Source organism: Gymnogyps californianus, chromosome Z (genome assembly GCF_018139145.2).
Source record: "Gymnogyps californianus isolate 813 chromosome Z, ASM1813914v2, whole genome shotgun sequence".
Lineage (NCBI taxonomy): Eukaryota > Metazoa > Chordata > Aves > Accipitriformes > Cathartidae > Gymnogyps > Gymnogyps californianus.
In genome coordinates this window covers 30,361,819-30,375,116 of record NC_059500.1, presented here as the reverse complement: position 1 = coordinate 30,375,116, position 13,298 = coordinate 30,361,819, and the positions used below count along the sequence as shown (strand labels likewise).

At 41.8% G+C, this 13,298-nt stretch overlaps 1 protein-coding gene across 1 annotated transcript; it reads right to left on the bottom strand.

Moving 5' to 3' along the window:
• Positions 1 to 787: 787 nt before the first annotated feature.
• Positions 788 to 10,862, bottom strand: CHRNA6 (cholinergic receptor nicotinic alpha 6 subunit). Its single transcript, XM_050912945.1, is given in 8 exon segments — positions 788 to 910; positions 3,756 to 4,743; positions 4,870 to 4,979; positions 6,100 to 6,144; positions 8,011 to 8,150; positions 10,548 to 10,707; positions 10,709 to 10,762; positions 10,764 to 10,862. Coding segments are annotated over 8 exon segments (1,719 nt in total).
• Between the last annotated feature and the right edge of the window lie 2,436 nt (positions 10,863 to 13,298).

Genomic DNA, 13,298 nt, shown 5'->3' with positions numbered 1-13,298 from the left:
GCGAAATATTAAGTCGGTTTGTCTTCAAATATGATTAAGTGCTTAAGACCTGTCTGAATTCAAACATAAATGTAAATATGCGCTTCGTTGGTCTGGGACCCTCATTTGTGTACATATATTGCAGAAGATGGGGACCCCTTGTTTTAGATTGTATTGAAAATGTTACAGGGTCAAGGGATTGGTTTGATTGTACTTTTATTTTGATTATTGGCTGCCCTGACACAAGAACATAATAAAGAGCATTGGTCCAGTCAGTAGGACTATGGCACCTCATCTAAGTGCCATACCAAAGACTAGCTGTTGTACAAGGAGAGAAATAGAGACGAAATGTAAATTAACTCAAAGCTGAGGAATAGTTATGACCAGGAGAGAAAAATGAAGCCAGGTAGAGTCCTCTTTGGGCAATGCACTCAGAAGTGCCTGAACTGTCCTAATAGCCCCCTGTACTGAAACCCAGGGAAAAGCTCAATAACTTCAATCTGCTCCCATGATCCTCAGTGTGATCGTTATTGCTGATCTCACTGAGGGAAAGACAGGCAGGCACTCTAAAAATACCAGGTGTTCCACTGTAGAAAGACCACATGCTTATCTCCCATTTTCAGTCCTCATTCTGTTTTGGGTTGTTTGCTTTCCCAGAGGACCCTTCTCTCTCTTTCTCCTTTCCTCTGTGGCTGGGTGCTGAGGAGGCGATGAGCAGACGGCTTATGTAAGAGGAGAGAAATATAGGGGACAGTTCCAAACTGAAAATGAAACAAGAACAGAAGTGGATAAAAAGCAGTGGATCAAGTTACGTATCTGCTATTAGTGGCTGGATAAAGAGCCCTGCAGTCCCAAACACACAAAGGATTATAAATACCCAGAGAAATACTCTGTCTATCACCATAGCTACGTATTTCCAATCATCTTCCACCTGCAAGAGAAAAAAAAATGAAAAGGATAAATCACATGTAATGTAACATGCAATTGCAAGTTGACATTATGCAGTAGAAATGTCCCTTGTGCTTTTGAATGTGAGGAAGAATATACATGCAGTCAAGAACGTTGCTTATTGTGCTGCAGTTTTCAAGTGTCTTTAGAGGGGGCTGATTTTCTAAATAGTATTTGCCACTTTTGGCTGAGAACATTCAACACTGTCCTAGTCTGCTGAATTTTTCTAAATATTCAAGTCCGTTGGCAAGCTATGGCTGCGACACTGACATTAACAAATAGGACCTGATCATGTGGTGGGTGCAGAGTGGGGTGGTTTAACAGCAGGCAGAATTGCCATAGCTGCACATCACTGGACCCTGTCAAAGGATTTATCCTGACAGCCTACACAAGAGACAGTTTGCTATCTGGCCTGATATGCCATGCTGTCACTCCAATCAAGCCCCACTGATTTCAGCAAACTGGACAGCTGGACATGTGGACTATAGCAAAGCAAGGGCCCTGACTGAGCAAACCACAGTGTCATGTGCTAAGCAGGCCAAAATGGATTTTGTGTGTCTGAGAGATATACCTTAGAACCACATTCAATGAAGTCGCTGTCCTTTAAACTGTACCTACATACAAGGACCACTGCATCAGAAGAACATTCACTCATATAAAACTAGTGACTGGTTAAGAGCTCTCTGCTGAGGGATCTTCCACTTGTTTTCCCAATTTCTTGATGTTTTCCTCCAAGAAGCTGCTGCTGTACTTCTTGTGAAAGAAAATGCAGCAAGAACTCCAGCTGCTGTAAATGTTGCCACAATTTTTAAAGGGCTTTTAGTTATACAGGACTAGTGCATGGTATCACCCATATGGCTTTGTATGTCTGGCTGAAGCAGAAGCAGCCTGCAGAATAATTTCCTCAATGCTTGCCTGAGAACAAACCCCTTTTTTTCCCCAAAGAGAGGATTTTTCTCAAATGAAAAATCCTGCTTCCCATCCCTAGTATGTTTTGAAAGGTAAGATACAGAGCTGCTGATGCACACACCAGATTAAGAATACAATTTCATCTGCCAGGAGAGATTTGCAAAATGCAAATCAGCAAAACTGGCAATGGAAGACTTATCATAAGCTGTATAATCAAGGCAGCATGTTATTCGGACTGCTTCACTCAAAGCCTCTGGGTTTTTTTCGAGTGCATCGGAGAAATTAGCTGAATACGGTACATGGATATGTTTTATGCAGCTGGTGTGGCAGTGAGGGCAGGGCTAAAATGTTGGGGTCAAGCAAAACATTAAGGGCATAGGTACTAAGGAAGGCTCAGCTCAATCCCCATCCTCCTCTGTGCTGATACATTCCTGTCTTTTGCTTTGGGCCACGTGTATTACCCGCTCATCCTATGAATTCAGTCACCAGGCCTTAACTGTTGCCCTTTATTCAGAAAGTTATGGACTTTGTTTTCAGATGAAACTTCTTCTGCAGGACATAAAAAGGGAAAAAAAAGTAATTTTTGGGTTGCACAGAAGTTTCATGAATTTGTGCTGATTTCAACAAAATATTGTGATAGAAAGAATACCTCTCAACATTTCCCTCACAAAGTATTTGTGTTTTTCAACACAAATACAGCAGTATTTAATTTTGAAATGGATTTTGCCATCATAGAGCATCTAAAAAACTTCAAAACCAAAAGTAAACATTTCATGACAGATCAAAGATAAATGTTTCATTAGGTTCTAAACACTTTTTAAAAACATCTTGAAGTGTCAGAGAATTCCTATTCCTTGTGAGGCCTGGGTGTGGCGGGATGTCAGAAAATCTTTCCTGGAGCTGCTTTTAGTTGCTTGTGTTTACATGTGAGGACGTGGCCCCAGAATTCTCTAAATTCCAACGTGCATCATTTTCTTTGACAGTAATCCCCGTTAGGATGAAAGATGTATAACCTCACACAAGCAAATCCATTAATTCAAATGCCAAGTCTCATTTTTAAACCCATCTCTCTCTTTTTTAAAAATCTGTCATTATTCATCTGCTGTCTGTTTTTATTCAGCTGTCTTCCCCCAAAACGCAACTTTTATTTCAACATATGTTTGTTATGGCTGAAAATATGATATTGCTGAAGCCACAATTAGTTAAATCACTGTAAAAAAATCAGAACACACCAGACTGAAACAAAGTACAGACAACAGCATTCTGAAAGGAATATCTTTACCAGATTTATCACTGGTTGAGAATAGGTCTTCTCCAGATCAACTACTGTGCTGCTACACAAGCCCTGTTCTTTAAAAAGCAGTTCCCAAATTTGCCTGTTCCATTACTAACACAGAAGAGCACCCTGCTTGGCAAATACCACACTTAGTATTGAGACGTGACTGCTTACCAGGGCTGAGCAGTTGATGAGCAGTGGAAGAGGGTTGCTTCTGAGGATCTGCAGAAGTAGGGTTGGAAGAGACCTTGAAAGGTCCCGTCTAGTCTATCCCCTGCCCTATGGCAGGATCAAGTCTGCCTGAACCACTGCTGACCAAAGTTCATTCCTCATGGCCGCAACAGGTTGATGCTCCTCTTCTCTTCCTTTGAAGGGTGAGCCTCATGTCTAATCTAAAACTGTCTTGCTGCTTAAATTATCCACTGGGAATAGAGGAAGAACAGATGAGATCACTTTTCTTGTTCCATCCCCAATGGATGATTTATCTCCTCCCATTCTGTAGAGAACTTTGACCCATTCACAGGTCTCAAAATTTTCTTCTCTAGACCCAACAACTCCAGTTCCTCTGGGCTGCCCTCCTAGATCATGTTTTCACTTGCTGGAAGTGTGGCCCCTCGCCTAGCTGGGTGGTTACCTCCCTTACCTCTTTGGTTTCATTTTGAGACCTCATGTTCTCTGCGATGAACTGAACGCTGCTAATGACATCCTTCACTTCTGGGGAGTACTCCATGTGCTCTGCCATCCATTTCAGTGACTGGTGGCTCAGTTGTCTTCTTTTGGTGGTGGTGAGTTCAGTTGCCTTATCACAGTGACTGCATCGCTGCTCTTTGTGTAATTTGGTATCTTTATGTTTGCTGTGCTTTGACTTGCCTGACGTATTGGCTGATCCTTTCTTGTTTTTTCTGGAGATGTTTTTTTTCTGCTGTTCTAGTGGCCTCTGCATCAACAGGACTTTGGGGAGCAGGCTAAGAAAGACGGTTTTTACCCATTTGGGCATTGTGTGTGTGGTTGGAGTCCTGTAATGTATATTCAGGACAAACACCGTGATGACAATTGACAGAGTCACGAATATCATAGTGAAGAGTAAATATTCACCTACGAGGGGAATTACTAAAGAGGTGGATGGGATTGTTTCTGTGATCACCAGTAAAAATACAGTCAAAGAAAGGAGCACAGAGATGCAAAGAGTCACTTTCTCACCACAGTCAGATGGCAGGTAAAAAACTAACACAGTCAGGAATGAGATGAAGAGACAGGGAATGATCAGATTTATGGTGTAAAACATTGGCAACCTTCGAATATAAAAGGAGTATGTTATGTCTGTATAGATTTCTTCACAGCAGTTATATTTGATGTCATGTTTGTAGCCAGAAGCATCAACTATTTCCCATTCACTATTTTCCCAAAAGTCATTCATATCTACTTTGGATCCAATGATCAGAAGATCAATTTTGGCTTTGTCATAAGTCCATGAGCCAAATTTCAGTGAACAGTTCTGATGATCAAATGGGAAAAAGGTAATATCCATAGGACAGGAGCTTTTAAAAATAGCTGGTGGGGTCCAGGTGATCATTCCATCGTAGCGAAGGAGGGCTTTGGTCTTGCCTTCAACTTGAAAATCTCCCACAGCACTAAAAAGACAAATAAGGCAAAGAAAAGAAAATTACCATGAAAGTAACATGTCTTGCATGGACACTGCAAGAGCATAGTTGATTTACCCTGAAAGAAAGGGTAAAATGGAAAAGTGTTCATCATACTTATTATACAAGACAATATCTGGTTTCCAAATTTTATCTGCTGGTACCCGAACAAATTCAATGCCATCGTATTCTCTGGGATCCCATCGCAATTTGTAGTCGTTCCAAATCTGAAAGAAGAATGGACAAGGATTTTAAAACCTTGTATTATCAGCAAATATCTGCTTCTCAGATCTTCCTGTAAAATGACAGGCTATGATAAAGACTGAAAGTGCAGCACGTGTAGAATGGTCCAAAAGACAACAAGGCCATGACCTGGAGAAACACTGGACATACATGAATATTGCTCACATTGATTTGCTTCTCGCTCCTCTGTGAAGGAATGGGATGCCAATTGTTATCCATTGCTGACATGCTGAGATCTCTTCTCTGTCTTGCTACATCAGTACAGACCCTTACCTGTGCAAGGTTACCTCCCTGCTGCAGAGAGGAAATAAAGGCCTTGCTGCTGCTGTCATAGGAGTGCACCTTGCAGGTTAAAGGAGGCCAGCATCAAAGGAGACTAGCATCCTAATGAGAAAGGAGGTACATATGCATACTAACAGGCAGTTGCTGCCAGGGGACATTATTGATTCCACAGGGATAGCAAATTACCTAGTCAGGGGCAGCAAGGGATGCCCAGCAGCTCTCTTGCATTGCTATCTAGTGCTCTATCATGGGGCCATGCTCCATGCTGTTGCAGCCTACCCTGAAGATCCTGATCATAAGTACAGTATCGTTTACAGAAATCTTTGTGTGCACCACAATCAGTGCCTGAAGGAGACTGGTTTTGGTGGAAGTTGGCTTTTTTTTCTCAGCAGTTCAGGTTCTCTAAGGATCTTTGTCTATGTATAAATGCTGAAACCATCAGGAAAAATGGAGGCACGTTCCTTTTGCTAATAAACGTTTTGGTTGGAATCTTCAATATGGAGACGACCTAGGACTGCAAATCTGCATATTTAATCACTCTTTAATGGGTACATCCAGCCAGATTTACCAGATAAACCAATGACCATGAAGCTGGAGGAGAAATATTCCACACAGGAAAGATGGGACATGTAACTTCTTGGAAATAAGAATAAAGAAATGACTTTTTCAAATGTGGCTTTGGTTAATGGAGCTTCTCCTTATTCATACCTTTAAAATCCTTGTTACAAAACAAGCACTTACTCTATAGATGTAGCCTACAAGGTAACACACATTTCATCATATCAATGCAAAATGCATGAGAAATGCAATGCAGTCACTTACGTGTCTTAGCCACAAATTTGTTTCCATAATCTGATTGACTTCATCCTAGAAAGAAACATAGGTATGCACATCTTCACTCCATAAATCAGTTACAATATCCCGAGATGGCCACAAACTTATTCTGATAAAAATGGAAACTAGAATTCCACATTAACTGATACCAGATTTTTTCTGGCTATATTCAGGGGGCTCACATATTGTGCAGAGTCATGTGCAGCTCTACTGAAAAATTTTTAAAGCTCTACTGAAAAATTATGCCCCACAAATATCAGACATACGAAGAGCTGCGCTGTTTTGCCAGGGGCCTGAGTACCTGAAGAACACAAAACTTACAATTGCTCTGACCAGTACCAGAGGAATAAGTTCTGGTGGTGGCTATGTGTTTTGTTGGATTCCGTGTTTAAAACCTCTGTTTACACAGTACAGTACTGGTCAAGATTCAAGGAAAATGGCATCTGTACCACAGTGTTCTTGCATTTCTATGCAAACCTCTAGAGCAGATGCACTCAACCAGCACTAAATTAGGTCACTGTTGTACTGAGACCTTCTTTTTACAGTCAATTATTGCTATTGCCAATCAGCAATGAATCAGGAAGGTGCTGCAAGAGACAAAAATAAAAGACTGGATCCTGTTCTAATGAGTCTTCAGCCTAAAAGTATTCAGAAAGACTCATATTACATATATTTATGAATACAGGCTGACATTCACAGTGAAAATATCTGCAAGAATATTGCTTTGGGTAGTTCTTAGTTTTTAAGCATGTGGACTCAAAAAATTTAACATATTTACAAGCCAAAGGTAGAAAATGTTGTAGATAAATTTTCAGCATTGCATACTGAAGATTAAGCACAAAGATCATTTTGAAAGGACTGTAGGGTTCCTGTCTATGGGTTAAACTATCTAAGTTCTTGTAAAAATCATGACTCTCTCTTGAGAAAATCCAGCTGATTTACTTATGATATTCCTTTTTTTCCCCAAAGACAGCACTGGCAGCCAGGGGCTGCAATGTGAGACAGAACTGCTGAAACCTGCCAAGCTACCTCTAACATGGAAACAAAATACTTTGACAAAGGAACTCCAAAAGGTGACAACTGCCTTCACCATGAGGACTTACAGTGCCTTCATTTACACTCTCAGATAACTTAGCTCCCTGGCTGCTGTTAAATGTTGCTCCTCACTGTTTGCCTGTTGCTTCGTTATGGACTCAACTAGGTACCTCAGAATCAAAACTCAGCCTCTGTTCTGTGGATAATTTGTTTCACAGAGCAGACTTCAGCAAGGGTTAAGGTCAGGTTTTGCTTCTTCCACAGTCCCTCTGCCCTGCCCAGCAGGTCTGCCACCTCAGACACAGTCACCCTTGTATATAGTGCACCCCAAAACACACAACATTCATCCCCAGCTCCACACTTTAATATACCACTCTGCAGGCTGCATGTCTCTTACGTTATTTCGAAACAAAGAGACTGAAAAAGCATGCAAAAAAAAGAAGATTTTCTCTCTCAGGACCACTGGGAAATGACACTGGCCCCACAGGAGAACTAGGCCACGTGCTACACAACACGGACACAACCAGGTGTCTCTGGAGTGCGCTAGCCCTGTGGAGAGTGGACTTGAACATTCAGTACTGCTGCTCTGGGTGCCAGAGGCTACCACCTGGAGTGGAGGGATTTGACGCTACAGAGTAAGCAAATGAATCTGTGTAGTTCGAACCGCTCGTTTGAGCAACTGGAGCGACTTGGCTGACAGAAAGAACAGCAAAGGTCTCCGCATGTATGCATATGCACACATGACAATGATGTCAGCTATGAGAGTTGTAGGTGCAACTGTCACAATTACATCTGCTGCTTTAGCAATTTACATGTGTTTGCAGACATCCCCAAACCTCAGCAGTATTCTGTAATGAGTCTTACCACATTTGTAAGCTGGGTAATGGCCACTTCAAAATACACTGTGACAGGATCAGACACATTTTCCACTGGCCTGATGAACTGGTTGTACTGGGAGAAGAGTTTGTGAAATAACCGTTCCTCTGATTCACAGGCTGTGGTATCTGTGTTGGTAAAGACAAAGAATCGCTATGTCAGAGGTAAGGAAGAGGAAGAGAAGGTGCTGGATAACATACTAGTCCATGCTATATTTCTGGATCCTGTGCTTGTGACCATGTATCAAGACGTAGGAGCACAGAGAGAAGAGGGTGCCAGTATGCTGCCAGTTGAAAGCATTCTCCTGCAGGACGTTACCCACTGCTCCCTGTCTCCTTACAGTGTAAGGTAATGGCCTGAATGGAAATGTCTCCTAAGCTGGATCTAGCCCGTGGGCCTCCATTTGGCCCACCCTGATATCAGACCAAAGTAGAACAAGGTGGCGTGAAGTAGAAAAAGTAGAAATGTGGTGGACTTCATCTTTGGGAGTTTTTATGGTAAAACTGAGAGTTTATGAAAAGCATAGCTACTTACTCAGAAATTAAAAGCTTGAGGCTGCAACTACTGGATCAAAATCTATGTCAGGGACTCTGATTAGGTGATTATAATGATGCCTCCTAGTCTTAAAAACTATGACTACATCTTATCCTCATGTTTGCTCTTTCAGCTCTTTAGATAGCACAAATTGTTCTCTGAAGGAAGTTAATTTATTAAGTTCTATGAGAAAAAAAAAGTGGAAATATTAAAATTTCTTATAGAATAGCATGCCTCTTTGTAATACAGAGCCATTCTTTGGGAACGAGCAGATCATAGCTGTAACCCCGTCAATGCAAGACACACCGGATGGCTTAGCAGGAATAAGGTATATGACAGGCACTGAGCTGCCTCACTGCAGAGTCAAGAAGAATGCTCTTAATCTGTTACATACAGCCCAAACCTGAAATAGTTATTTTCACAGTGTTAAAGGCTACAGACTTTGATTTCAAAAGGAAAGATTAAATCATGTGGACTCTGGTGACATCAGCTTAGAAAAATATTTTTCTTGAATAACTTTGCTCGTTCAGTGCACTGCTACAATTCACTTAAATTCAAAATACTTTATAAGGCAAAGATTCAGAACTTGTGCCTCATACTGAGCACAGCTGTGTTATCAAAGCTATATGATGATGCCAAAGATATTACTAATACAACTGAGGAAAAATTAGTTTTTCAGATACGTGGTCATAAGTTTTTGCGTTAGTCCCAGACTTCACTAGAACATGTCAGGAAAGCAATCATGATAAGCCTTTACGACCACAAATATTAAACATAGAAGGGGTTTGTGTCAGGCAGCATGGTCTCTGGCACAGCACAGGGCATAAATTTGCAATTTACATTTCCTTCAGTGAACACAAGGGCCTGTGGTTGCACAGATGTCCTACAGGGAGATGCTTAGTCTCAGCATACTGCACTGTTTTCATGCTTAGGCCGTCCTTCCCCTGTTTTTGAAAAAAAACCAACAACATTTCTGCCTCTAAGGTGATACAAAGCATGCTCAGATTCAGGGGATTATCACAATTAAAAGCTGAAATGTTGGTTACTGGTGACTTACATGTATGGAAAGAAAATTCTAGTAAAACTTCCATGGCTTGATGTTTTGTTTCATCCTTTTAGCATCATCCAGAAAAGATACATGAATGTCTGTAAAGTTTGGATGTTTTTATATCATGTATTGTGCCATTCAAAAAAGAAATTGCAATTTCCTTTTCAGATTTCCTCCTCCTCATCCATCGCACTGTGACTAGAAGTACCCTAGTGTGGGAACATGAGTTTCTTCTCAAAGTCTCACGACTAAAGCCGGTGAGTCTAAAATCATGTTTCATTTCAAATTTTCCTACTGGCTTCTTAACAGACACATGCTTTAAAATAAAGTAACAGAAACAGACAAGTATCTAGGCCTTTCATTTTTATACTTCAGTTACAGATTCTCATCCCATTGGTGCTGCTTTAAGACAATGCCTTATGCCTTGCTAACAAAAGCACTGTAATTCATACATATCTTGGTTATCAGCAGAAATGAGACTTTCAAAAAATATGTAGTGTCTTAAAAGCAAAAATCCTGCTGAACCTCAGTAAGACTTGTGCATGGAAATCACTCCAGCATATTTAACCATAGATCACAAACAACAGTGAACAAAAATATATCAAGTTCTCACTTCTGAAGGTGTGAGTACTGAACGTGCACATCTTTAGCCTGCATTATTTAAGCAACTGCAAAATTCAAGCACCAAATGAAATTACTAGAACTCCTATTTAATTTTCATTCTTTGCTAGAAACAGTTCCTCAGTTAGTTATCAACCCAAAATGAAGAGTTTTATGTGTGAAAACTAGTACTGCTTTAGCTCTCTTAAAATACTGTTGAAATGTTACAGATTTCAGGTTAGAAATAGCTGGTAGAAGCTTTACATTGAATTTATTCCAGGAAAACAGAAGAAGAGACAGTGACTAGAAAATATTTTAGAGACTAGTATCAAAGACAGCCTACCTTTAATCAAGGATGTGAACACGAATGCCCACACACAGAAAGCAGGGTAACACCAACATAGCCACCTCTCAGGATGCATTGCTAGCAGCAGAATAGAGCTTCCTTTTGAGAAGAGAGGTTTGGGGAAAGAAACAGAAGGCAAGAAGACACACAAGCCCCCTGGACGATGCGTAGGCGGTACAAAGATGGATTTCAGTTTTGCATTGCAGCAAACTCTGCAGTCTGCTGAGCAGAGCAAAGCCTTGCAGAGTTGCTTCCACTATCACCAGGCAAGGAGAGCTTATGCTGTGCAGAGAGAAGGGAGTCGGCCAGCATCCTATCAGGTGACTTTTCACATTTCCAGTCACCCGCACCCTTGCCTCTGGGGGAATGTATAAGAGTGCAGGAGAGAGAGGGAAGGCAAGACACAGGGCGGCCAGCGTGGAGCAGGAGGAGGAATTCACTCAGCCCTCCACCCACTGGTTAAAGAACACTCATCCAAAAGCAGCTGCTTTAGCTATTGCCTAGTGCTCACCTGAGTGAGTCTGCCAGAATATGCAGAGATGAAACAACTTCAGTTTCTTGGCTGAGGACTAATTCTGCAGCAGAAATAGATGGTATATGGTTCTAACACCTCTACCAGAAACCATCTGAACCTTGAAATAAGCACAGCATCATGTGATAGAATTGCTTGACAGTATTCTGAGTGAATAAATCTGAGGCAAGTGGATTTATTATTGCCATCTGACAGGAACAACTAAGCATGCTAAGTTCTTTCCTGACAGACAAGTCAGCTCACAACATGAATTTTTCTGTCTTTTTTTTTTGCGTGCAGTGATTTCTGTGCCAGTATCCTGCTAGTGTGGAAACGGAACAGTAGAATAAAGGAAAAACATCAGGTGCTGTTACAGAAGTACCTAACAGACCAAGTTCACTGGGACAGAGTGTCACTCTTAATCACAGAAGTTAAAAAACTAGAGATCATGATCCTGTAGAGATTAATGCATGTTCACTCCTCAAGTGTTCAGTATGCATGTCCTTGCAACACGAATGCCTGAAAAGAATCTGTAGGCAAAGGGTCTGAGAAACTGAGGGCCCTGTCTAACTGCAGAGGCGTGGAAGGCACCACAGGTTACTTGGTGCTGTCCAGCCTCCTAGAAAGCAGCTTGGACAGGGAATCTCCTTTATGTGTGCTCAATCCAGCATGAACAAGTCTGAGTGACTGGATGAATGATTTGATCAAAACAGAAATGCTGCTGATTTCCAGGCAGTTCATTGTTGTGTAAGCGTGGAAAGAAGAGAAAAGCCATACACAGAAAAAGGATGGCCTTCATGCTGCAGAACACAGAGGCAATGCTGCAGCTCAGGATAAGAAAGTGATTTATCTTCTACACAAGTTGTTAAAATATGGTTAGAAGGGAAGAGGTCTGTCTGGAAGAAAGAGACTTAGGAATGAGTTACCAGCATAGAGAAGATACCTGGTGGACAAAGTTGCCCATGGCAAGTTTGTAGGGATGAAAAGGCAGTCTTGGAGGATTACTAACAGAAGCCCTACTCCAGAGCTCACTGGAGTCAGGCAGCCTTGAGCAGAGAGATGGGAAAACAAAAAAATCAAACCACAAGAGTGTTTGGGGGGCTGGGAGTCATCTTGCACTCTCAAAAGCAGCAGCAAACTAAACATGGTTGTAAGTGGAGACCACAAGGCATGGCTATGAGGCATCTCCAAGCTGAAGTTAGACATAAATTCTCCTTACAAATGATTTTAAGATAAAAATGTGGGTTTCAGCATAGTGATTTTTCTTGTAAATTTCCATTTTGCGAACATTTTCCAAGGAAAAAAAGTAAAAACTACAAAAAACATTTTGGTTTTTGTCTGGTTTTCACAAGTTGCAATGGTTGTTAGAATGATGTTAACAGTCCAGGTCCATAACCTTGCAGTTCCCTCACCTTATCCAATGAAGCTCATACTTCCTCCTTGAATTTATGCTGCCCATGGTTCACTGTGGCTAATAGAATTACATAGCCATGCGGCATCACAGGATGCCTGTGGCTGGCTGTAGTCATGGCATATGCATTCCTGTTAAAGTCCAGTGCTTGTAGAAAGATGACATATGGTAACATAGTCAGATGCAATTTGAAAACAAACTGACCCCAAATTAAAACGTTTTGACATTTCCAAACTTTTTGTTCTTCCAAAAAACTGACAGGCCAGGGAATCGGGTGTGAGAAATTAACATACCTGCAAACACGTATCTGGGTTAAACTGAAAGGTCTTCAGAGGTGAGGGTAATGAGTGTGTTTCCCCTCTGGAGAGGAGAGCAATGGCAGGCCAGCCGGCAAGGTCATCCTTACTGCCACCCTTGAGGTAAAGAGCTGCTTTGTTATGGGGAGGAAGGGACTGGGGAAGCAGGCTGAGTTAGGAGGCAATACCAATCATTCAGTGAGCAGATGGCAGGAGGGACTGTGCCACACCTGCCCTGCTGGTAGGACCCTGCTGGAGTGGGTGCTGCCTTTGGGAAAGGCTGAAGAGGAAGGCAGAGTCCAAACTGGGCCATGAGAAGCGGCTGATGAGGCGTCCAGATGGAGAGTCCAGAGAGACCAGCTGAGGTACTGCCTCAGCAACAAGGAAGCCAGCTGGAAGCGGAGCAAAAAGTTTGTGAATCATTGCCGCTAGGGAAGGTACCTGATTGAATCTAACATGAACTGGCCAAGGAAGGTGTTAACATGCCAGGCTCAAACAGCAAGCACACACTGACAGGCTTTCACTCTTCC